Below are 27,726 nucleotides of genomic sequence, written 5' to 3'. Positions count from 1 at the left end.
TAATATTCAATTCGATGATATGATACAAAAGTCAAACTGTGTTTCCAATGAAATTTTTCCCAACTCCATTCAATTATAATTAGTTTTTGATTAACCTCTGCTAATACATTTGCTTTAATTTTGCGGACACATATTTTATCGCTCTACTGGTTCTTTTGTTATAACTTTGACGTTTGTGTCTGAAAATTATTCACAACAGTTCGGTTAAGAAAAACAGGGGACAGTTAGTCCCTTCCTAGGTTTCTCATCATTCGTTGCACAATGAATATTCAATACATCTGCTCACTTTATAAAAAATGCTACGAGATTTTCTATTCAATCAGTCAGAAAAACCTACAATTTTAGTATCCCTCACGATCTCTAGAATTATCTTGAATTGTTTTAACATTCTTGGAATAAGGTAAGTGGTAGTAGAGAGATCAAATCTTCAAAGTTTTTTTTTGTTGATCTCATATCTAAAGTGAGTAGACTATACCTATAAAATTTGTTCTGAGGTCAGGGACATATTTGATTAGATACTTATTCCAATCTGTTCTGTTCAATCAGGTTGTATAAAATAATATTCAAAGTATTTTCCATATATTTATTAAATTTTCAATTTAATTCAAGAATTTCCCATGAAATCAATTGAATGAAAATTTTATATCACAAGTAGTAAATTTGAAACAATCTACTCTGAGGTTGAAATAAGGAATCACTCATTTTCAAGTAACAAACACAATTATTTACAGGTCGGTACTTAGTTATATTTGTCAAATTTCTCTAGAAATTGCACTATCGGCTTGTGTAACAGCTTTTGTCCGTTTTTAGCGAAGATGAAGTCGAGATGAGTCCATTTCGGATTTGGCATCAGATGTTTCTTCACAACGTTTGGAAGAATTCCACAGATATGATCTATATCCTGCAACATATAAGAAATTAATATTTATTATTTCACAATAATTAATCTCTCCATAGAATATTCAATTTATTTCACTCGAGGCTCAATCTACTGAAAAATGGGCACAATCAATGATGAACCGATCAACAGAATCATCATTGATTGTGCCCATTACCATGATGTCTGAAAATAACTTTCTCAGTTTATTGAATTCTAGTTAGAAATGAGGCGCAAACAAACCCCGTACTTTTGAATATGTCTTTCGTTGACACCTTATTTTATCTAGATTAAATCAAGAGAAATTCGAACGATATCCTCCTCCTGAAATAAGTGATCATTTTACATATAAAAACTAAATTTCAACCTAGTTCGATATGGTTATATGAAAATATTGAACATTTCCTTCCCTGTATTCTTCATCATTCCATCTACACTTTAAATTTCAAATCTGTTGTCTTTGAAATGTCAGGTCTTTGTGACTATCTATTACTTGAGTTTTCTATGGGTCTGATTGGGGAATCAATACAAAATTTTATACGAAATATATCATATCTGGAACTGACGAAAATCTTTAAGTTACCTTCGCATAAACTAAGTTGTCACCGTAACTATAGTATATTGCAATAGGAACTGTTATATTTTTTAAATTATAGTCTGGGGGTTCTGGTGCTCTATAACGTGCCATATTATTATCTTGTCCATAGTCCCATCTCCTAAAGCGACCTAAAAAAAATATAGGTATTAAAAATTTGTATTATGATTGTTAGATTTTCTATGCAAAGTAGGGTTGGCAGGAAGACATCGCTCAGCGATATGCCCACCCATTGCACATTTTTATACACACTTCTATTATATATGAATTTGCAATAAAGAGTTGTAATAATAATAATAATAATAATAATAATAAATGCAATGAACCAATGTTTTGATTGGTTGAACATATTTTACCAATCGATCATTGAACCCTTTCCGATCACGTGATTTGGTTTCCATTATTATCGTTTGAAATTCATTCATATTTATCCACGTGTTCACGTGACCACGTGACTCTCTGATGTTGGAGTCAATGCTCTGAACCGCACGACCTCTCAAGGGTGGTTCTATGTATTATTATATCATTGAATTATACACACTTAGTGTATGAAATTTTGTCCCATCATTTAGTCTTATGTGCATGAAATGAGGCTGCTATCTATTTTTTAACATATAGAGATCGAATCTTTGGCTCAATTTAAGCATGTCACATATATACAAGGTGTTTCCAAAGTAGAGGTGAACCTTGGAGGAAGTGTTAGTATCACTCATTTGCTATCATTTGAGCCAAATTTATTGATATCCGAAAATGAACAGTTTCCGAGATATTTGAGTTTTTGTGTTTTTTGAAAAATTTCCCACATTACTTCATTTTTCGTCAATTTTTTCTACGTTGGTCAAGTTTGATTCATATTTTGGAATATTTTCATCAGAAAGGGATATGATTTGTATGAAAAAAAGCAAAACTATACTGAATTAGATTTTGAATAAGAATCAATTTTCATTTGGAAGGGGATAGAAAATTAACGCATTAAATATTTTTTTAATTGCAATAAAACTCAAAATATCGTTGAAAAATGAATTCATAAATTAGGTTCTAAATGACATCCACCCTTTCTTATACAAGCACGTGCCCTCTTTCTTATTTCTTCAGTTGTTACTTTCCGCTTGACATTTACTCCCAATCTTCTCGCTGCTGCGTCTATTCTCTCCACAAGTTGTGCATGTACGGGTTTTTCACCATAATTTGACCCCCCCTTTAACTTTGTTACTAGAAGGGGTACAAAAAAATGTTGTCCACAAAAGTTTCACGAAATCGACTAATGTTTTTTAAAATGATTTCACAAAACGAAATATATACAGAGTGGGCCACATATTGATAGCAACTTCATTTTTTCAAATGGAACACCCTGTATATTTTTCTATATTTGACTAGCTCTTTTGCCCCTGATTTCAAATATATAACATATGTTTGGCCTATCTCTCTTATTCTGAGTACCACAGAGTTTCAAATTTTAAGAACCACCTAGCATGCTCAGTAATCAGTTTTCAAGTGGTAGGCTGCGATAACTCAAAATGATCTTTTTTGAGTCATCTCGTTGGCAACGATATGACATATAGTCAAATTGCCAAAGAGATAACTCAAAAAAGATCATTTTGAGTTATCGCAGCCTACCACTTGAAAACTGATTACTGAGCATGCTAGGTGGTTCTTAAAATTTGAAACTCTGTGGTACTCAGAATGAGAGAGATAGGCCAAACATATGTTATATATTTGAAATCAGGGAAAAAGGAGCTATTCAAATATAGAAAAATATACAGGGTGTTCCATTTGAATGAATGAAGTTGCTATCAATATGTGGCCCACTCTGTATATATTTCGTTTTGTTAAATCATTTTAAAAAAGACTAATCGATTTCGTGAAACTTTTGTAGAAAACATTTTTTCGTACCTCTTTAAGTAACAAAGTTAAAGGGGGGGTCAAATTATGGTGAAAAACCCGGTTCATGTATTTCCCTTTCATGTACTATATATTTTGAACTGCTCCAAACATAAAATCTAACAGTGTTAGATCTGGACTTCTCGCTGGCCACGAAATAGGTTCTCCCCTACCTATCCACCGATTAGGGAACAATTCGTTGAAAAACATACGAACGTTAAGCCTATGGTGTGCGTGACAGCCATCCTGTTGGAAAATAATTTCACGTCTATCAATCATAAAAACCTCGTCCAAAAAGCTGTCTATATTCGTTCTCAAAATTTTCTCATAATTTTCTGCGTTTAAGTTATCAGGTAGATAATAAGGACATATCAAAAAATTAGTTATTGCTCCTATCCAAACATCAACGCTAAATTTCCTTTGAAATGATGTGTCCTTCATCAAATATATTCGAGCAATAATGTAAGTTGTGAAAATTAGTGACCCTTTCCCTACTAAATCTAGCTTCGTCTGTTCATAGAATCCTCGATTAAAATCTAGTATTCTCTCTGTCAGCATAGTCACCATTTTCTGATCCTTGTACTGGAGGGTAGTGATAGGGATCGAAAAGGTATTTATTCATCACCGACCATACTCTTTCCTGAGATATCCCAAGATCACTGGCAGTCTTACGTGTACTTATTGCAGGAGCATCTTCTACTGCCTGTATTATTGCTTCATCTTCATCTACAATGTTTCGAAGTGCTGGAGCACCAGCGTTTTTAGTCTTTTACACAGTACCTATTTCCGCAAATCTGCGGTAGGTTGATGAAAAGACACTCATGTGAGAAATACGCCTGTTTGGGAATCTACGTATTCTCTCTGGGCATCAGAAGCATTTCCATTGCTGCATCCATACATAAAAAAGTATATCTGCATATTCAGCATTAATAAACGTAGAAATAATCTTGTACAAATTAATAGAATACTTTATAAGTAATAGGATATTGGTATCTTGATTCCTTTTGATTACACATTCACTATTTTTTATGCCGAACATTCAAAAGGTTATTCATAAAAAATTAAAGAAATTTGGCAGGTTTTTGAAATAATTTCGTCATACATAAATAATGGAATTCGAAAGTTGCAGACAGATTGATATTAGAAATTGATTTTTCTCCTCTTCATATACCAACTTTCAAATCATACCAATTCTTTTTCAATATATAATACAGCATAGTTTTGCTTTTTCATACATATCAAATCCTTTTCTGATGAAAATAATCCAAAATTATAATCAAACTTGGTCAACGTAGAAAAAATTGACGAAAAATAGAGTAGGTAGTTCACAAGAACTCAAATATCTCGGAAATTGTCGATTTTCGGATATCAATAAATATGGCTCAAACGACAGCAAATAGATCATTGAAACACGTCCTCCAAGGTTCACGTCGAATTTGGAAACACCCTGTATATATGTATATACTGATAATTTTCCACATTGGAATAGAACCGGATGCACTCTGCCAGAACAAGAACTATTGATATTTTTTGCCTGATTTACATTTCGAAGGTCCGTTGTTAATAATGAACCATACTATGCTGTATTTTCTAGGTAGGATGGTTCAATAGAGTAAGAAAATTATGAGCATTCTAGACGTAGTCTTGTTGATATCATCACGAGTTTCCTTGTCGTAGATTGTAACTTCACACTGTTTAGTCCAAGTTTGTTTTTTTCGTACTCTGTATTCATACCCTTTTCATTAGGAGAGGGAGAGACAACAATCTTTCATAGCGCCTAGTAACCAGCAAAAGATCGAACCTGAACTGAACTAATCACAAGTGATTGGGATTAATCTCCTAACCTCACTCCACCTAATGGAGAGGGTATAATTATACCTCTCCAGACCTAATCCGAGTCCGAACAAGAACAACTAATTCGTAAAAATCCAATGTAACAATTTATGACCTAGAAACCTCTGAAGATATCTACTGTAGTTGTAGAGGGAGTGTTATGAAGAAAAACAAGCTAGACCATGGCTAGAAAAATTATTTAATTAATTATTTCACTCTGTTGCTAAATCATACTGTGACTCAAATGGACATGATCGAAACTTACCAGACGTAATAGCTTGGGCGTAATGGAGTGGTTGTCTTGATGAAACAGTTGGAATGAATCTCATGATGAGGGGAAGCATCCTCTGAAATGAAAGAAATAAGCAAATTGAATGAATATTTCTGAAAGATGAAGAGATTTTTTTTTTATTATAATATTTTCATCAGTACGAAAAAATGTTTGATCGCCGTATCTAATTTTCATCCATGTTCAACATAAACAGATGAAATTATGCAGTTAAAATTTTTGTTGACGGATGAAATAACCTGCTCAAGGCTCAACAATTGATAGGGATCACTTACTTGTTCTAAATTCATTTCTGAAATATTCGCTCCAAGATTATAAATTTAGTCAGATATCAGAGTATTTTCAGTTGATAATATGGTTCACTTGAGAAAAGAATGAAAAAATGGAAAGTTGGAGAGAAAAAAAGACTTTATTAGGAACACTCAAAATTCTGTGTTTGAATAACATAAAAATTTTATGATGAAACCACAAGAAGGCTGAAGTTTCGGTTAAGCTAGTACCTAGTTGGTCCCCCACGAGCTCGTCTCAAGCATTCTACCCTACGAGGCATACTTTCGATCAAACGATTTATAAAATTTTGGGGCAAATTCGTCCAAATATCCCGTAAAGCGTTAGAAAGGTCCTCCAGGTTATTGATCGGTTGTTCTAAGGTTGACAATTGTCTAAACATCTCAGACCAGACATGTTCGATGCAATTCATGTCTGGAGAGCGAGCTGGCTAGTCCATCCTATCAATAGCATGAGTTTCTAGCGCTTCATTAACCAGACGACAACGGTGTGGACGGGCATTATCGTCACGGCAGCCGCAAACGGAACAATTATGGGTTCAATAATCATATCGTGATATCTCTGGCTGGTCAAGGTGGTGTTCTGCAGAACAACCAACTCTGTGCGTTGGTTCAAACAAATGCCTCCCCATACACATATAGAACCTCCGCCAAAAGCTGTTGTGGGTACCATAAACTGTTCTGCATACCTTCGACCTCTTTCCCTCCAAGCAAGAATACGACCATCGGAGTTGACCAAACGAAATCTAGACTCATCCGTAAATAAACATCGGCTCCAATCTTCAAGTGTCCAATTGCGGTGCTCCTCAGCCCATTGCCGTCGATGAACCCGGTGTTCCCTATTCAAACGGGGATGTTGTACCCTCCTACGTGCTCTCAAACCACGAACATGTAGTCGTCGTCTTACAGTCTGGTTCGAAATTAGAACTCCTGTTGCAACTCTCAGTGATCTATTGAGCCGCGACGCCGGGTAAGTGGGATTTCTCCTAGCATTGAGGATCAAAAGACGATCTTGGGTAGCTGTTGTACTGCGCTGCCGACCTCCCCCATGAACATAAGCTACTGAGTCGTTTTGGATGAACCTATTCCAAGCCCGACTCACGTCACTTTGCGAAACATTCAACCGCCGGGACACTTCTCGCTGGGACAAACCTTCCTGTATCCACCGTATGATTTGGTTCAGTTGCACAGGAGCCAAACGTCTTCTCGACATGACTGATAAGCTGATATTGTTCTCATTTCTTCAATTATTGTCACCTTATGTGTTTGAACGAGAGAAAAAAACCGATTTCATAACAAATACCACATTGCTTTTCACTCCACCTGTAACAGCCTACAGATAATAATCGATTTTGTGAACAAGAGCCGATGAAGTGAGGAAGACTTTGATATAATCAACTCAAAACATCTTACTTTTTCCTTAGAGAACATATAATGTACAGATATTCACGAGATAACTTGAAAAAAATACAAATGAAGAGAAGTTCATAAGTGATCCCTAGCAATTGTTGATCAGTGTATATGTATATTTTAGTAATACTACAAAATGGCGAATGCGCATATATTCCATGGAATATCATTTTTTGAAAGATTAAATTACTATTTATGATGAAACATCTACTTCAATTTTGAAGCCAAATTTAGAAGTCCAACAAGGTAGTTAATAAATTATATGTAGATAAAACAACACATTCTTCATGTGATGATACCTATAAAAAAAATTAAAGGTATTGTATGGTGACTGCTACTTGTTGACAATCTATAATTTATTGAAGTAATTAAAATTGAATTGACACCATAACTAATAAATAAAAATGATTTTTTATTATTCCTCCTAATGACACATCGTTTATTGTTTTTGTAAAATATGGGAGTTAATTTGAATGAATTGTTATACGAAAAAAAAAGTCGGCTAATTGAAACATGGAATAAAAAGAAGAGTATATATCATGCTGATTTCTTGCAAAGGAATCTTTGGTGATAGGCCTAAGTTTCACCTTGATTCCTTCGTTAATAGAAAAAACTGCTTCAGTTAGGTCTCAGATTAAGCAATTGATTTAAAAAGTATCAATTTATGGTTTGCATTGTAATCTTAATTAATCATCACAATTTTCTTTCGGAGACTACAGTAAATTGTTGAAAATGATAGTGAATGGTCTACGTTATCGAATCACTAAAAATCGATTTTTGATCTTAGTCATTCCGGTGACAAGTGCTTTCAGCATGAGATGCATCTCATTTCAGCATAACGTCGCCAATTGTCATAGTAACCACCAAATATCAAAGAGTTCTTAATCAATCGTATCGTCTCCCGATTTATCGACAATTTTTCGTCGCAAAGGTTCTTGTGATTCTATTTTATAGATTTTTGATTGATGGGTTACAACATTGAACTCACGGCTATCGGACTACCAAATTAAAGAAATTTGAAGTTACACGAACTATCAACGGAATATTTTCATATTTATTACATATATGCCAACTGTTCAGATCATTGAGCAGATGTATTGTATCATATATGATCCTTCTGTCAAATTTATAACCTAATGAAGACCTTTTTTTTTAATTTCAGGTTTTTAGATTTTCCGGACAAAGTAAACTTAGCTGTCAGTGCGGAAAACAACAATTATTATTTACACTCGACTTGAAATGTTTGTAAATATCAAAGAAATTGGGCAATTTCGGTGATCACCACTTAAATGATCAAGGGTTTCGTTTGTAGGTATGATTCAATCAATCTATGCAACATCATGATATAATTATAAGGTGTGTATGACAAATAAATCCCAAACAGTCAGTTATAAACACCGGCAAAATAAGGGTAACAGACAAAATCTCAACCAAGTATGTTGTTCATTTTAGAAATTATTTTTCAATTCTAGTTTGCTTCCTCGGGAACATAACTGTTTAGGTGCTGACCTCATTCACTTCCTTTTTTGTTTTATATATGATTGGACAAAAAAAATGAGTAGTAGATAAGGTTTTATTCAGAACATCCTCTAGAGTGATTTGTTGACAGACGAGAATGTTTACGAACACTCAAATGTTGCTTGATTTTTTCTAGCCATTTTTTTTTCATTAATTGAAAATAGCAGCACCTCAAATGTTATCGTTATTGAACAGGAAATTAATGTTTTGTATAGAAGTTATTTTCATTTGATAACCTGTACCAAAAGTGCACATAAATTCGATGAAAAAGTTATTTGTAAAATATTATGATGCATTCAGTTATCATTTTTCAACCGATGAACAGGAAAATTAATACAATGAAAAATCTTTCATCGTATTGTTGAATTGTTTTCATTGAATTGAATTCAACATCTTCCATTGAACCGATGAAATATTCATTATTACAATGTTCGGTTCATTCTTCGAGTGGTTTTAGGTACCTACTTCATATCAATATTGTATTACTGTTCAATGAAAAATCGTTTATCGTATTGTTGCATTGTTTTCATTGAATTGAAATGAACATCTTCCATTAAACCAATTAAAAATTCATCATTATTATGTTCGGTTCATTCTTCCAGCGTTTTTAGGTACTTTGTATCAATATTGTATTACTGTTCATTGAAATTGTTCTGAGTAGTTGATGTACGACATTATACTTCTAATGAACAAAGTTCTTCCATCCAATGAATATTTCATGGAAACAATAAATACTCAATATCAGTTTCGTGATATTAATGAGCAGGGATTCATAACATCAATGAATGGAATAAAATTTAATTATATTGATGAAAAAGTACATTGTATGATCAAAATCTAGTTGACGATTGTCATTCTTTAAACCAATGAAAAAATTTTTTTCACTTCACTGAAACCTTCCTATGTTCTGTAACTTCTCTCAAATTTAAGAAATCGCAATTACTTAAAAAAAGTGCATTAAAAATTTGAAGATATCTGAGTATTCGTAAACATTCTCATCTGTCAACGATTCACTTCAGAGAGAACAACAAAGTTCAAAAATTTGTTCCCTCAATTTGCTGATTTGTAAAAATACAACAAAAGTAAAATAAAAAACAATAATTGAATTGAAAATGAAAATATGTAACATAAGGTTGGTTGAAATGAAAAATATTCCTCCTTCCTCAATCCTCATTGCAAGTCTATTATTCATTCAACTGCTATACCATTTACTATAAAATATTAAGCAAAACTATATCCAAAACGCAATTGAAATATGCTCGTTTGTGTTCATTTGATATGAGCTTGCTTTGATAAGTAACAATTTTGTACTCACCTTATTAAACTCTCCAGAATCACCACCATTAATGATTACATGGTAAATGGCCAAGCAGAGATCATTTAGAAGGCTTTCCTGACATATGAAGTTCAGAAAAGCTGGTAATGGTATAGTCCTAGGAGGTAGTTCGTAGAATATCGAATCTGCAATCCGCTGAAATATTGATCAATTCATTCTATAATAGAAAGACTATTATTGTACAACATTCAATTACAAAGGATGACAACAAGATTCAACAATGAAAACTTGAAATGACTACACCTTTTACAATTGAAGTTCAGAAAATCCAAGTTCAATTTTAAAAGAGAAAACAAGTATTTCAGAATAGGGAAGAATATTTAATTTAACTCAAGAAAAACAAAATTGGAATTCAGTTTAGGAAGTTGGAATTCAGAAAACAAAATTGTAATTTAGAATAGTGAATTGAACTTCAGAAACAGCAAATTATATTTTAGAGAAGGAAAATTGTATTTCAGAAGTTATCAATTCAATTTAAGATAATGTAATGTTTAATTCAGAGCAGTACCGAAGGTGAGATACCAGTACAATATGAAACACAGGTATTACACAGATATGGCTACCGGGCATTGTGGTATTAAAGGGAAAAAAAGCCGATGAATTTGCGAGAAGAGAATCAAAGTTAACACCTGTTGGTCCCGAGCCTTTTTGTGGGCTTGGAAGAGATAATGAAGCGATCCAACAATGGGAGTGAGAAAATAGAATAACCCACTGAAGGAACACTCTTGGTCTTGCTAAAGCAAAGACATTTGTGGTGCTTTGACAGACCTATAACAGGAAGCTCTTGAAGCAACCACGAGCTGAGCTTTGGGTAATGGTGGGACTGCTGACAGGATACTGTCGGTGGAAATAACTTTTGTATTGCATGGGTAAGTCAGCAGTTGAGATTTGCAGGCTCTGTGAAAAGGTGGCAGAAATGGTCTAGCACTTAGTGTGCAAATGTTCGGGGTTGACTGGACTAAGAACCACGCATATGGGCAAGGTCAGTCCTGGATACTCACGAAGTAACAGGCAAGTCTTCTAAGGGTGTCGTCGGCTTCGTTAACAGAATTGACGGCCTCCTTGGGTTTGTATGAATAGATAAGAGAAGGCTAACAAAGCCGCAAAGACCTCGATTCGGTAGTGACAATAATGATAATAATAGATATGACTATTCTTTTTTATCAATTTTGAAATACATGTAACCAATTCTGAATTACAATTTCCTATTTCCGAAATCCAAATTATCAAATCCCAATTCTAATTTATAATTTCTGAAATCAATTTTTTATTTTCTTAATTTCATATTGCTATTCTGAAGAACAAATTATCGTTTTTAATATAAAATTTTTTTTCTGAATTTCAAATTCCCTATTTTGAATTACTATTTCCATGTTCTGAAATTCAATTTGCTTTGTAATTCAGAAACTACATTTTACGCTTTTTTAATTACAATTGGGAAAGGTGTAGTAATTCTAATAAGACAACATTGAATGCAAATTATTTTCGATACCCAGTTTCCATCAAAACGATATTTTTATTCATAAATGAAACCAGTGGTGGCCTTTAGGGGTGGCGCAAGTGCTTCACGAGCACTAACTTTGTGTCAAGAGCTTATGAGCGTTGATTTGTGTTATGTATATCAATGTGAGGTTAATAATAATATAGCAATAGACGAAATAATAATAACTGTTCTTTATTGGCTATCGACCGAAGTTCTTCAACCTGCTATAAACAATATTTTCCAATATACAGTAATCTTCGAGGGCGCAATAGGCTCATAAAGAATGACCGCTCAAAAGCTTCTTAGTTCACGACAGTGACTTTTTCATTCCCAAATTAGTTTCAAAACCTGATGAATGAAATTTTGTTGAAAGTATAAGGTCATTCATGTTTTTATGGCATGACCAGGAAGTTTCAACTTTCGTTCTGAATTACCTACGTATATTGAACCTAAAACCAACATGCAGAATTCAAACAAGATTCTATATATGTCTCAAGGTTATCCAGAATTCTCGTTTCCCATTTGTCGATAGACTATTTTTGGTTTATTATTATCAATAATCAATCGTTCAAAGAAAAAAATCAGTACCCCTGAAATTTTCACTGTGCACGTTCGAATATAATATGTAACAATTAAAAACCGTCCGCTATTGGGAAGTACGGTATCTGTTTGGATGAAATTTAGTACAAAAATCGATAGATAATATCAAATTGCAAAATAACAAACTAGATATTCCTCGAAAACTTAGCAGCACTACGTATTCATGACATTAGAAACATAATTTATGATTATAGAACATTTTGCAATATTTACGCTTATAAAGAATTCTACTTACCATAAATCCTCGGTATATTGTTGCTAGAGGAAAAAGCACAGGATTGCGGAAGTGTCCCATGAAGCCAGCTGGTGCCATCAAAGAGGCTACTACGATTTTGTCCTGGTATTCTGGTCTTTCAGAAGTCATAATATAAAAACTAGTTCCTCCTTGCGAGTGTCCGACGTAGTATATCTTCTTCTTCTTAGTAGTTTCCAATATATAATCTATTTTAGCGGGAAGATCGTATATTCCGATCTCGTGGTAACTGAAAGTTTTCAATAGAATTTGATGAAATATCTTCACTTCAAAATATAGAGGGTGCTCGAAAAACCGGATTGTAGTTGGAATTAAGCTTTCATGATTTAAATTGTTGCACCCCCTCGTAAAGTAAACGAATATTTATCATGGTTGATTTTCTGTACCTCAATTTCTTTCACATGTGCTAGACATACAGAAATGTATACAAAAACAATTTCCTCTAATTTTACATATCAATATTTCACAAGTGATTCATTTCGATTCAGAATGTTTAAGTGATTATTGAGTTTTTCTTTGAATTATGCCTGGCAATAGATTGTCAGGTTTTAATAAAGCAAGAATAGTGGCTTTTCATGAAGAGGGTCTGTTGAATCATCAAATCGCGTAAATTTACCTGAACTCCCAGAATCTTTTCACATTGGGATCTATGTAGCTATGTTTTCTACTATGTTGTGTTCCTCTGGTGTTTCCAAGCCAAACATCGAAATTATTATCAGCCAAGAAGTACGCCAAGCTTGCGTTGTTCATTCCAGCAACAACGTAATTTTCGGACTGTCCATAAAGACCGTGCATGAGGAGAATTGGTTTTCGGTTCACACCTGATCCATACCGACCATGAGGTATACGATACATTGTGAGCCTGTAGCCATCGTCAGTAGTAACCTCGTGAACTTCTACCGGGTATCCATACCTCTGGATTAGCTCCTCCTGGAAAGATTAAGATTTAGATATATATGTTTATTAAAAATTGAGATATTAGCATATATCGTCTATCTATAAGGATTGGACTTATTTAAGAATTCCCTTACAAAATAAGAATATAGTTATTTTCCTAACAAGCGCAGAAACTGGTACTTTCCCGCACGAATCTGACATTGAGCAATTCAGTGCGGGAAAGACACATTCCGCTAAAGTTAGGATCAACATTTTTTCTGAAGATTTGATTTATTATTCACATACACATGAATGACAGATGTAATTCTGCATGTCGTTACCATAGTTATCTCATCCTTGATCTTCATTGGGCGTTCGGTGCAGAGATACATAACAGAATTTGATTTATTCTTTAATATTTGCGTGCGGAATAAACCGCATTTTCTTTGCCGCACGCATATGCGTGCGGAAAATAAATAGCATGGGTTTTTCAGTACTGTGTGGGAACGTAACTCTTTGTGACTCAAAACGCGCGTGGTAAAATATTCGAAGTGTAGTAAATCGGAAATTTGGAAATTATTGAAACTATTGAAATTATTGGGACTATTATTTAGACGGAATATACGTTCAAATTTAAAAGAGCGATCGCGACTTGTGTAAACTGATCTTATCTTAGAATAAGGATGTTTTATTTTTCAATCAATGCTTTTCTTAGTTATCGTCTCACTGCGTTGGTGAAATCGATATATTTTTAAGGGATAAGAAAAATAATTTAGATATGGGGAAATCTTGACTTATCTGAGTTCGATACATGCGAAAAACCGTCATGGTCGTTCTCAGATGACACAGCAAAAAGTTCGTTAGGCAAAGTCGAAGTATGTTTCTTGCTGAGATCGACAGAAAAAATTTAGTTTGAAGTAGAGGTAGGGTCTCTTATTGAAGAGGGATAAAAAATTTTCTAACCAATGATCTAATTGGCATGGTAACTTGGGCAATTGTTGGGGAGGTCTTAGATAAGTACGATGTTACGATTTTTGTGGAGGTCGAAGGAAGAAGTCAGTATCGCTTAGGCTCTCTTAAAGAGAAGGGTTGAGAATTAGAACGTCGGTCGCGAAACCGGACTTAGATTAAAACAATTTCTTTCGAAGATCAGAGTAACTTTTTTTAAGGTTGAATCTAAAATAAGGGAAATTTAGTGGATGATAGAGAGTCGAAGGAATTTCAAGTTTTTAAGGAAGAAGGAATTGTATTAACTCTAAGAACGGTTGAATTAGGTCAGAAATGGTAAAACAGGGATTTTTTGGGATAAAGTTTAGAATTTGTATTGGTATAAATTAGATTAGCTCGGAGTGCGCGAATCGGGAGTGTAGTTATTAAAAAAAGGAATTACACGTTTCGAGTGAAAAGTTTGAAGAAATTAAAACTAGGTTTAGGTAGGGCCTAATTATTTACCTAGCATCGCGGGATAAGGGCAAGTTAAAATTTTTTTTGGCTATTTAAATTTTATTTCTATTTGTTGATTTTTGAATATTTTTCGATGAAAATGAGTTCAGTTGAGTAGTCCCGATTCTCCCAAGTTCAAAGTTGGTTATTTTGTTCCTTTTGTTGGAATAATAGATTATTTAAGATAATTTTTTTATCATAAAGTTTTGGCCGATGAGTCAAAAACATAGAAATTTTGTGGATACTGTAATTTTGGATATATATTTTTTTTTATTATCTATATTTGAGTTTAAAATTTCAATCGACTTTCATTGACCCAAAAAATTAATCCTGTCCCTAGAGAAAGAAAGTCAACTTAAAAGACCTGTCCATTGAAGCGACGGGCCGGACTCACAAATAACATCTTTGTGAATTTACATAATTATTAATTCTCCGAGACCTCTGGAAAGCCGCTCTTCCAGGGGTTAAAACAACATTTCAACCGGAGATAAGTGGACGTTGGTCAACATTCTCTGACCAACCCGTTCATGACAGAAGCGCACGCTTGTATAGAAAAAACGAAATAACCATAGTTTTCAAATAACGACACATACAGAAGCACTACGGTAGCTCCTCAGGGGTGGTAATTTTAAAAGTAACCTAGGAGTGAATACTAAATAGATAGATATACTCTTACCCATTCATCTCAAATTGAACATCTCAAATCTCAATGATCTACGGTTTCAAAATATGAATTGGATGTCTCTGTTTCAAGGGTATTTGTATTAATTGTTACCTTCTCATAACACTATTCCCAGACTCATTTGTTATTATTGTATATTTCAGATATAATGTAATGTAATGGCAAAATAACCCCGTCTCATATTTAAATATAATAATAATAAACAACTCTAATAGTTGGTTCACAATTTTCCGATATTCCTGCAAAATTTCGGGTTCACTCCATTGTTTAAACCATTAAAGATTTGAGCCGAATATCCAAAAAAAATGTGAAAATTAATAGCTGTTGAGCACTCGTTAATTATAATAATATAATATATCTATATTATGTATTGAACAGTCGTAACGAAGTTTAAAAAATTGCGCAATTCAAACGAGTGTAAAATTGCTATTTTGTGCGAATTACATACTATACTTTTTCTAAGACAACGACCATTTTAAAAACACAAATAGATAAATAAAAAAAAGTTATTTATTGTTGAAATAAAATGAACAATAGTTTATGATTATTTTAGGAAAATTTGTGCTACGTTGTATACTAAAATTTTCGTGATACTTTTTTTCCTTTTTAAAATTACACCCTATACAAACAAAATTCCTTGAATTTGATAGAAATTCAAATAAAGGAGAAAAAAGCTAACAAGGTATTTCTCGAACATCCGATTGCGATTTAATACCCAATAAATCTAGTCAAAGCATAATATTCAGACAACCCAATAACCTAAATTTCGAAAAAATTAAATTTCATTTGGTATTTATTAATTTTACTAATGTCATTGAATTTTTTGGGTCATAAAATCGAAATACATCAACGAAATGCAGAGGTTTGCAGAGATCTTCGTTTGAAGATATCTTTTATGATTTCAATGACATGATATAAAAAAGCCTTTGATACAGATATAAATAGTTGCACAAAAATTGCTCAAAATGGTTACCATTCTGCTCAATGCATTTCTGTGCTCTTTTAATTTGACAAGTTATTGATTTTCTCATTATTTATTAAATTTTTTTCAATTTATTACAAGCATCCTAGATTCTCTGAAGGAGTTCTATCGTTTTATTCGTGTCGAGTGAATTCCTAATTTAAAATAAACAAAATAATTGATAGGATTCAAGTCAGGGCTTCTTGTAGGCCAGTTATAATGACGTCCACCCCTACCTAACCAGGGATTCAGAAAATTTTCGTTCAAGAAATTGGTAACAATGGCCTTGAAATGAAGTGCAGCCCCATCATGTTGAAACTACATGCTCCGACATCAACAGCTGCATCAAGCAAAACAGGTAAAATATCTTGGAGGAAATTATAAAAAACTTCACCAGTTAAAAAGGGTGGTAACACGTACAATATATTTTTATAAACACCACACCAAACATTAAATGAAAACCTGTATCGGGAATGGAAATGTTTTGTATCAAAAGGATTTGATTTGATTCAAATTCCAGAAATTTTGATATACAGGGTGTTTTTTTCAGTTGAATCTTATTTATTAAGTTTTCCTACGCCGGACCTGAAAAACAATTCAGTGACTATGTCTGTAGATGTTGCAGAGAATAAACGCACCAAATATGATAGAAGATATGGGTAATGGAAGAAATTGACAAAATGAATAAAACACTTTGTATCTTGATTATAAAGAGAGATAAACCATTAAAATATAGATTATTCTGACTCGCTTCAGTGTCCTCTATCTACCATTATTCACCCATTTACCCTGAATCACCCTGTATAGGGGGTTGATTTTTTTTTCATTTTCAAAAATGTCGTTGAAGAAACCGCGAGGTTACTGCTAGAGTAATAATTCGCACGTGATAATGAGCATTGTCTTCAAATTTTTTAGCCTTGTGCGATATAGTCCAATCAAAATAGACGAAAAAAGGTGCTAACTTTGCATTCATTTCCAACAAGATGAATTTTTATATATAGCTCAAGAACGTCCTAACAAATGCTTTGCCGAAATTCCTCAGATATTCCGCTTGTACGTAGTTTTTTATCAGAGAAAAAGGTCAACAATGTTTATTCCTTGTATATGTACGATTTCAAACCGTATGAAAGTCGTATTCTCAATTATACAGGCTGGTCCTAGGTTCATCGCCTTGGCCAGTACTAGTCAATATTTTCTCTAATTCTGTGGTTATTCCGTTCATTCTTCCACATCTTGTAGAACAAAATCGTGCGAGAATATATCAGAAACGCACAGTTTTCATGGTTATATTTTATTATTCTATGTTGGTACTCCGAACTCCGAACACGGCTTTATCTGTCAATTCATCAATTTGCCTTAAAGAAATCAATTCTGCCAACCAACATTTTTCAATGCAAAAATCACTAAATTATATTTATGGAAATATTTCATTAATTTCAATGAAAATGCAATGAATTAGAGAAAATAATACTCGTACAGAAGGCTCTTTCTACCACTCGTTCATTCCAAAACTCGCCATTTCGTGGCTCGTTTTTGATTTTGAACTCGTGGAAGAATATCAATGCCTTCTGCACTTGTATTATAAATAACTATTAATTGATTTTTGAATTTATTAGAATTTTTATTTGAATTTATATTAGAGTAGCACTTCTCTCAATAAAGCAATTATTTCATTCGTATGTTTTATGTTATGCGAGAGAATTCTTTGAATTGATAAATATCACGGTGGGTGATAATATTCAGTTGGAATGATACATGATACATGCAAAGGGAATATTAATTGAAATGTTACAATCGATCAATAGGTATTTTGCCGAAGATCAAATGAATATTCAACGTATCAACTGATTCTATGAACGCATAGGCGGAGTGAACAAATTTTTTTGGATACATTCACAACTATTATAATGAAAGCTGATAAAACGTTTTCATTTCAATAATATTTTATTACTAGGTATCTAGATTCTGTTGAGGCATTTGGGAATCATCTATTTGATGGCAAATAATCCTATACATTCCAACCCTTTTTGAAGAATCAATAAAACATTCCTTATTACATATAGAAAAAACCACTATATCACTTCATTTAAAAAACGCAGATATTTTTCTTCAAGTTGATATGCTTTGCTCAATAAACTGTTGGATCAATAGATTATTGGAAATGAATGATTAGTACACACGCCTATGTTTAAATGGTCCTCAGAAATATTTAGATTGGGTGCGATAAAAATTATCATGTATGTGCCCGACAGTAGACAATGTTTAGTTGAAGTATTTCCGTGGACGAACTTGTAATACTAACTGATTGCATTTACTTTAAATCGATAATAACTCAATGCAATGCAATCCAATGCAGTGCTATGCAATGATTTCATACTATTTCCTGATCGATACTATAAAATATGATATGACTATGAGGAGGAAGATAGAATGGTTGATGTGCATTAATAAGTTTAATTATTTTGAAGTAGAGGACAGAAAAAACTATGGCCAAAGTAAATTTATGGACAATGGATATCTGTGGGCTAGGAAACATATTAAATGGATCTACCCATTCTAGATCTGTAACACATCTACCAACAAGATCTGCTGGCTTAAAAATGTATACATAAGAGTATATCTAATAAAGTAATAGAAAATGATGCGTCTATACATTTCATAAATTGATGAAAAATATAAGCAACTGCGATAAAAGTAGTAACAGAAGATAAAATATATTTCTCATATTTTCATCTGTCTACTTCACCTTCTGTTTGCCTGCGAAAATTAGTACCTACATATAGCTTCAGTTGCACCCACATTCAGACTTTGCTTCATTGAAATCGGATGCATGGAGCCGAAATCAGTTGCTCAAACCAATAGAAAACAAATTTCGTTGATTTTACCCAATATTTCAGGGACTACAAGGTCGACGTTCTGGAGATTTTAAGTGCTCCTTTGAAATATCAATACCAAGCCCCTTATAACATTTGCAACTGATCGCACTGAATCATACAAAATTCAAGAAGGATCTCGAAAGCAAATCCCATACTTCAGATCTGATCTGGTTGACATTTCAGATGTATGTTGAGAAAAACAAGTTTGAGAATTTGCTGATAGCAATACCATAACCGTTAAAAATTAAAAAAACATCGAAAAATATTACCCAATATTTTCGTGACCACAAAATCGACAGAGACGTGATTCTGGATATTGATAGCAAACAAAGGTTTTGATTTTTATGAATTTTATCATTTGAACCGCCTTATCCCAATAATATAGCAAATTCATGAAGAATATCTAAAAAGGAATACCCAATAATATATTCTTCATTCCAGGTCCGATTGGGTTCAGATTTGTGTCTATAAAGAATTGAAAATCCAAGCTTTCATAGTTATCAGAACCATAGAAAATTAAGAAGAATTTCGGAAAAAATTATCCTTGAATTCATTTAAACTGGCATTGTCAGGATTATATTTAAGTAAATAATAAGTAATATATAATAAGTAAATAAGTAATAAAAATAATTATTTTTTACATGTTTGTTATTCCTGGACTCGAACACGCAGGTAGCTATAGCAGCCCCAAAGCAAAGTTCTGTTAAATTTGATTATGATTTTAAATTTGACTGATAATTTATTTTTGTAGTAAGAGGTGCAATATAATGATTTTCCATATCGTGTTACTTCCAACACACCCTTTCTTCTGGAGGTCTTTTAATCTTTATGATAACATATACGATATATGTTATTGTTATGGGATTTTTCGAAACAAAGGATCATATTCAGAATTTTTAAATACACGGAGCTTTTTGGACATTAAAGCAAAAAAAATCTCCCAACGAGTACTTATCATCTTTCAAAAACCAATTCACAATATTAATTTTTTGTTCACGTAAATACATTTTTGTAGAATGTCAATTATGCATTTCTTTCTATTCTTCACTGTTCCTCTCTTTGAATATCTACCATATCGATATGTATCCTCGCCAAAACTGTATATACCGACATAATTTTGTGGTGTCCAATGATGCTATTGACGTGAACTAGACCTCTAAACCTCTAAAGCTGACTTCGCTTCAGATCTTTCTTTTTTTTAACGTACGGTTTCATGAGTGTTGTTTTTTGAACTTTCATTCTTCAAAAAATCTCTATTTTTATCATTTCGTCACTTTTTTCAGAATTTTGATCTGGAAATGGTCACAATCACAAACGATGATGAGGTTCGACTCAGTGATTACCTACGACTCTGTGATTGAATAATTCTGTTCATAAGCACCATAACATTAACAAATAGAAAATACTTGATCTTGGGCTTTTCGGGGTAGTTTCAGATCTCAAATGTTAAAATCAACGTCATCAATGGGCAAAATTTGACAACGGGTTCCGAAAAGATGCCCATTTGAAATTTTGTTTGCCTACTACAGATTAGATCGAAATATGAGGAAACCAATTCAATTCACAACTAGATATTATATTTTTATACCGGAATTAACGAAAAGTCGAAATCAACAAAAAAACAAAACCAAACGAATTTTTCGTATTTGATTATAAGAATCAGAAATTATTAATTTGATATTCGAAATTTTTATAAACCTGAAATCGTGTCTTTTACAAGTAAAAAAACACTGGACAGGTTGTGATCGAAATACTTATAAACTACTAAGAAATACTGCAACTGCTGTTGTTAGGAAGGAAAGGAAAATCTATCTCAGTAAATATATAAAGTAATATCAATCTGAACTTAAAAAAATTTAGCACTTGTGTGTACCCTATACCTATCCTTTCTATGCAATGTTCACCAAATCACAGTTGCACCACAGCACTTTCGAGCAATGCTGACAAAATAATTAGGGTGACATATCAAGCTTAGTTCACCCTGTTGACTGTTTAAGATTACTTTAGAACTTTTGTTTCAATCACGAGATCTCTATGGCTGTGTTGATCCAAATTGGCTTCTCTGATGAGGCGATATTAGGGCTCATCCTCTCTTATCTGGTGCATTGGGTTTAGGCTCTTCATCATGACCGGAGGGTGTCAACCTTTTATGGGATGTGTAAGGGTGTGCCGCATGGTTCTATTTTTGACCGATCATTTTTATCACTTATATTTCCCAGTTAACTTAAGTTCTTGGATTTGGGTGTTACTAATGATCTGACCACAAAACTTTATCTACTCCTCAATACTCAAAAAATGGTTGCTATTTTATGAGGTACAGAAAATGACAGATTACCATCGTCCAGATAGTGTTAAATTGTTTGAGAAAATCAGATATACTTAAACGTGTGGTTAGATTATGAATTGAGATTTACGGATCATATATTTACTTGTTTGCACAGGGCTTATAGAATGTTAGTCATCTATAGTGATAGGGAATTGTGAATCCTTGGAATTTTCATATTTGAACTATGCTGATTCTGTCTCTGCTTCTCGTTTGAATTCCTCTGATGAGAAAAGGGTTCGAAAATTTCAACATTCCTGCTTACGCTTAATATTTGCTATTTGAAAAAACAAAAGAATAAGTCATACTGTTCGGAGAAAAGATTGGCTTAATATAAAATAGGCGAAAACTGCACTCAAATATTTTGTTCGCGAAGATTGTGATTTCAAAGTCTCCTTCGTACCTTTATAATTTATTATAGAGGTATGAAGGATAATATTCACACACCTATGCATGCAACTACACCTTTCCGGTGATCAATTAGATTTTACATTACACTCTTTGCATTAATAACTCGTATAGAAACATCAGGAGGTTGACTGTCATGGCCCGTTTTGGCCTTTACTACTTGAAAACCAATTGACTGAGCAGTGTAGAGCGTATCAGTGAAGTTAGCACCCACTTTTCCGAAAATCAAGAATTTTTTTTCTGCATTCGTTAGTAACTCGTCAGTAACTATTTGTAACACCAAAATTTTCGATTTCACCTCAAAGATTATGGTAGAAAAATATAGCATTACGCTAGGTGCCAACATCATGTTTTTTTCATACTACTGTTCAAAAACAATGTTTTTGGACGTGCTACGAAGACTATTTTTTGGGCAACCGTGTAGAATAACAAACCAATGAGACACATTTCTTTATTATATTTCTTTATAGCACAAAATTTCGAACACTTCATTTCTCATTTGTATATTGAATATGGACACAAGATAGATACTAACAGAAACATTTTAATTCTCATTTATATTAAAATTCATTCTGAAATTCGAGCAATTGCTAATATGGGGGATTCAATTTGTTTGATATGTTTGGTATTCTCAAATTTTGTTGAAGACAGAGCAACAAGGTTAAAGTTTCCGCAACACATTGATTGTTTTCATATGATAATTTTTGAATGATCTTTGCAATTTTAATTCTGCTTTCCTAATGAATTCGTTGATTTCCTCGCTTCTGAAGACTTTTGACTTCTTTTTTTTAATAACTAACATTCTTGTTTTAAGAATTTCAATTATCGACTTTTGGGATGTGGTAATGTTCTTCACTAGAATGGTAATTTTTAACGAGAAGTACATGCTCCGCAGAGTAGAGGATTTGACAGTTTCAGATTTTCGCTCCGAGTAAGCTAAAATTACATAAATACTCTGTAATAGTTTTGCATTTCTTCATATCCATTCATCTCAGGAACAAATCATAAACGTTTTCGTACCTGAACTTTGATTTTTCAGGCAATAATTGTCATGTAGTAGTAATGATAATAAACGATGTAATTCTTTCCGTCCTAGTCATTTTTCAATCATAGTTACCTCATAATTGGGGTACTCAAGTTTTGATAGGAACTTTTTTTGCAACTTAGGTGGAAAATTTGCAGTGTTTTTGCTTTTCAAATTCATGGACCGGATTCGAGCAGTTGAAATCAATGCATCGCTCTGTTCGTCCTCCAGTACGCTCTCAGAAACTGTGACAGTAAAAATTGCTATATGTACTGAATAAACCGTCGTACCTCAAGACTTCAATCAATTCAAATTTTGTAAATTCATAAAAATCCAAATTCCCAGAAAGTAAATAAATGAAGCTATTCGAATGAATATTACTCGAAAAATTATGTTTTTTATCATTTCGTATTGAAATTATTAATACCAACTCATATGAAACAATTCTTCTGAACACTTCGAAAAAGAAAATCTATTTCCAAGGTTTGACAGAATGAACAATATTGTCCCCGAATTCGATATTTTTCAATTATGATTTTCGGTATGTCCTACTACGGAACAATAAAATCCAGTATCACATAAATATCATTGCCAAAATTCCAGCATAAAGTATGAATAGGAAGTTTTTATTCAAAATTTCTTACCACTGTGACCTTGGAATTCATCAATTCCGGCAAAAACTGAAAGATTACGTGATGAGCATCATTTACTAATAACCTTCTTTGGGATCGCATACGACAACAAATGTCTTTAAACTGGATGAACAACCAAAATTTTATTCATTCCCTACAATATTATTATGGCTTTGATTTGATTATAATTAGATTTATTATCCATTAAAGTTCATATGTTGCCAAATTTTCAAGAAACGATTTCAATCATCTATTTGCTTATAATTAGATATAATTTATTTGATTCCATTCCTTATTGACAATAATGGACCAAGAGAGTTCATGTGTGATAATTTTTTCCCATATTAATAACAGTACAGTGCATCCCATTTTGGGTGAGACAGCCAGGTTTTTCGCTTGTTATTTAAGATAGAGCCTTGCGGTTTTCACGTTCCTGTCCTACTTTTTCGTGAAACTCAAGTTGGTCTTACCAGATTTTTCATAACTGTTTCCGTTCAAGAGATACAGGGTGATTTTGGAAATTGATACTTTTCGGACACCTCCTTTATCTCCGAAGTTATTAGAAATAATTCTGAGGTAAAAACTACGTCTGAATCAGAATTCTGCGTAGAATTCAGTGGCGTACTAAATTTCTTTTTTCGGGTTATGGTTTTGAAGATTCAACACAAACCTATATTTTTTTCAATGGAACACCCTATATATCATTACTTCGTTGAATTCGTTATTTTTTTCCCTTCAAAATGATGTATGATACTATGTAGGTAGGATGTTCAGAAATGTTAAAAAAAAAACACTAAAGCATCAAATAATGATGATATTTTCGTTAATTGGCAATGGATTTCCCTTATAAAAAACAATCAATTGGATTATTTTCATTTTTGATTTTTATTCATAGTAGAGTAGGCAAACAAAGATAATACACTCATCACTAACATGAAAAACAAAACGTAGGTACCTACCTAATAGCAACAAATAAATAATACGAAAATTCATAAACATTGGATAATATCTTACAGATTAAACTGTTCAAATTGCTGTCCATTTTGTCTTATACATAATTGACAAAAATTTTCAATACGCAATAGTGCATTTAATATTATAAAATATTGTAAATCCTGGAAAACTGCCTCTGTTGATGCACGAAGTTCTTCGGGACCTTTGTGTCTTTTACTGTAGTATAATATATGTATTAGGGAAAATGGACAGCAATTTGAAGAGTTTAATCTGTAAGATATTATACAATGTTTATGAATTTTTGTATTATTTATTTGTTCCAATTAGGTAGGTACCTACGTTTTGTTTTTCACGTTAGTGATGAGGAGATTATCTTTGTTTGCTTACTCTACTATGAATAAAAATTACAAATGAAAATTATCCAATTGATTCTCTTTTTATATTGGAAATCCATTGCCCATTAACAAAAAAATCATCATAATTTGATGTTTTAGTGTTTTTTTAACATTTCTGAACATCCTACCTAAATAGTATCATACATCATTTTGAAGGGAAAAAAATAACGAATTCAACGAGGTAATGATATATAGGGTGTTCCATTGAAAAAAATATAGGTTTGTGTTGAATCTTCAAAACCATACCCCGAAAAAAAAAATTGAGTACGCCACTGGATTCTACGCAAAATTCTGATTCAGATGTAGTTTTTACCTCAGCATTATTTCTAATAACTTCGGAGATAAAGGAGGGGTCCGAAAAGTATCAATTTCCAAAATCGCCCTGTATCTCTTGAACGGAAACAGTTATGCAAAATCTGATTAGACCAACTTGAGTTTCACGAAAAAGTAGGTCAGGAACGTGAAAACCGCAAGGCTCTATCTTAAATAACAAGCGAGAAACCTGGCAGTCTCACCCAAAATGGGATGCACTGTACAATTAAGTATTATAGGTATCCACTAATCCGTTCAAAGCTCTTAAAGTTAATGCCAATTGATACACTGAAGCAAAGTAAGTATACAGAAATTCCATGTAAAAGTTAAATGTATTATGAACTCACTTATCATTTTTCAACCGATGAACAGAAACATTTATACAATCGTCCATGAATTTATTTCATTGGATCAAAAAATAATCAAACAATTTGAATGTTCATTATTAATTTATTACAATGTTCGGTTCATTATACAATCAGTTGTACTTTGTATCAATTATGTACCTACTACTCTTCATTGGAACTGTACGAAGTAGTTTATGTACGACTTTGCACATCTAATAAACAAGGTTTTTCTATCCTATTAATATTTCAACGGAACATCGAACACTCAACCACCTCAACTTCAAAATCGTGATATTGATGAAGAGGGATCAATAATATCAATTTATAGGGTATACGTATACGTTAACGAATGAAACAGTACAATGGAACATCGTGTCAATGAAATCAAGTTATTACCATTTTCAAATACAATGAATGCATTTTTTTAGTGTACTTGTAAATTCCCTCAAAATTAAGATATCGCAATTATTTAATAATAATGAAATTTGTTTACCCCTTCATATCACAAAAAACGAAATAACTGAGGACAGTTTCTAAGCGGTTATGTTCCCGAATAATCTAACTACAGTTCAATAAAATAATTGCGAAAATTAGCCGAAGGGTTCAAGAGAAAATCAACTGTAAACTTCGTTATTTACATAGAATGAATTGTTTTATATATACTTATCTAGAATTAAGACAGGAGATCAAGAATACATTGTAATAATTCACACAAGTATTACAGCATAAAGTTGAGAAGCAACAATCCTTCATCACCAAAAAAAAACGCTCGTTCACAATTAAAGAAGATGTACTAAATATTCAATCGAAGCCAGCTGAATGATTTCTTCGATTTTTTTAGTTTCAAAATACAGGTTTCCTGATACAGTAATAAATATAGAGGACAGATTATTTTGATTTTGGATTATTCTAACAATATTAATCGTATTGTTGAAGGCACTACCCCATATCAACACAACATCATAATGGTGACTTGATGAGAACATCTCATATTTTTCAGTGTAAGTAGTTGTCCGAGTTCCTACATAACATATGTTCATTGAAATTCTAATTATCCGATAAAAACTGAAATCAATTAAATCTATACTCGTATAATCACGAAATTAAATGGACAACAATTCCGTATTCAAATTATCTTGTTGAAATGAGATTTTGTTTTCATATATCATCATAGTACTGCTGGCTTTAAGGTAAGTTTTGATTTTATCGCCGCACACATCTTCAATTATTATTTTTTTTTGTTTTTTAAATGTTCTTTCATGTTGCCCAAACTTATTGCAGTTCATTTTTTTTTCACTTCAAACTTCCCGATTTGTCTTATTTATGAATTATTATTTATGATATTTTTTGATTAAACTATCTGTAGGATTGAAGAATGGCTCTCAGCCAAAGTTCTTTCATTTGTATGATATTTTTTTTCTTTTATGCAAATATATATTATTATTATCAATCGAAAGATGACACTATCAGATATCAATAAGTCCAATAGTAAAACTATAATATCAAAATGACATTGTTCAGAAAGTAGAACAAATTATTATAGATAATTATATTGGAAATATCATAAGATTTGTGGATTTCTCATTAATTATATTTTGAAATACTTACAATGGTCAAATATGTATCCGGATGCAATGTGTGGCCTTGCCCTTCACTTCGTTCAGCCAGAGAAAGAAAGGAATATAGGAAAATGAAAAATAACAATTGCATCTCGGAAATATCGAAAACACTTCCGTCCGACCGCCCTGGTCGAAAGCTAAGCGGATTCAACCGTATGCACAAAACTGCGTAATCTACATCACAGACATGGGTGTACTACCGTAGTTATACCGAGCGATTGATATTCATAAAACAATTGTTTTGAACGAAGGTTAGTTATATTGTCGAGACGACTAGATGTCCGAAAATTGTTCACGACTAAATGTCCGCATCATTTAGATTTCTCGACAAAATTTCATCTTAACGAGATCGGTTTTCATGATACCACAATAGCTTATTAATTATCAAGCAAGTGGAATGTTGACATGGCTTTTCGATAGTTACATTTCGAAAAGAAAACCAATAACTGGAATACCTTGTTATGCGATCGTTGCGGCAGAGTATCATAGCATGTTTTGATAATAGACAATTA

General features: G+C 32.7%; 1 protein-coding gene across 1 annotated transcript; it reads right to left on the bottom strand.

Annotated features, from left to right (window-relative positions):
• Nucleotides 1-569: 569 nt before the first annotated feature.
• LOC123673620 (lipase 1-like) lies at nt 570-27,457 on the bottom strand. The gene is made up of 7 exons (XM_045608204.1): nt 27,204-27,457; nt 12,979-13,292; nt 12,345-12,591; nt 10,006-10,161; nt 5,452-5,533; nt 1,461-1,603; nt 570-901 (listed from the first exon to the last, which is right to left on the bottom strand). The coding sequence occupies exons 1-7, from the start codon at nt 27,303-27,305 to the stop codon at nt 740-742; spliced, it is 1,206 nt and encodes a 401-aa protein (XP_045464160.1). The 5' UTR covers nt 27,306-27,457; the 3' UTR covers nt 570-739.
• Between the last annotated feature and the right edge of the window lie 269 nt (nt 27,458-27,726).

Source organism: Harmonia axyridis, chromosome 2 (genome assembly GCF_914767665.1).
Source record: "Harmonia axyridis chromosome 2, icHarAxyr1.1, whole genome shotgun sequence".
Classification (NCBI taxonomy): domain Eukaryota; kingdom Metazoa; phylum Arthropoda; class Insecta; order Coleoptera; family Coccinellidae; genus Harmonia; species Harmonia axyridis.
Note: the sequence above shows the minus strand (reverse complement) of the source record. Positions and strands in the feature narration are given on the sequence as shown.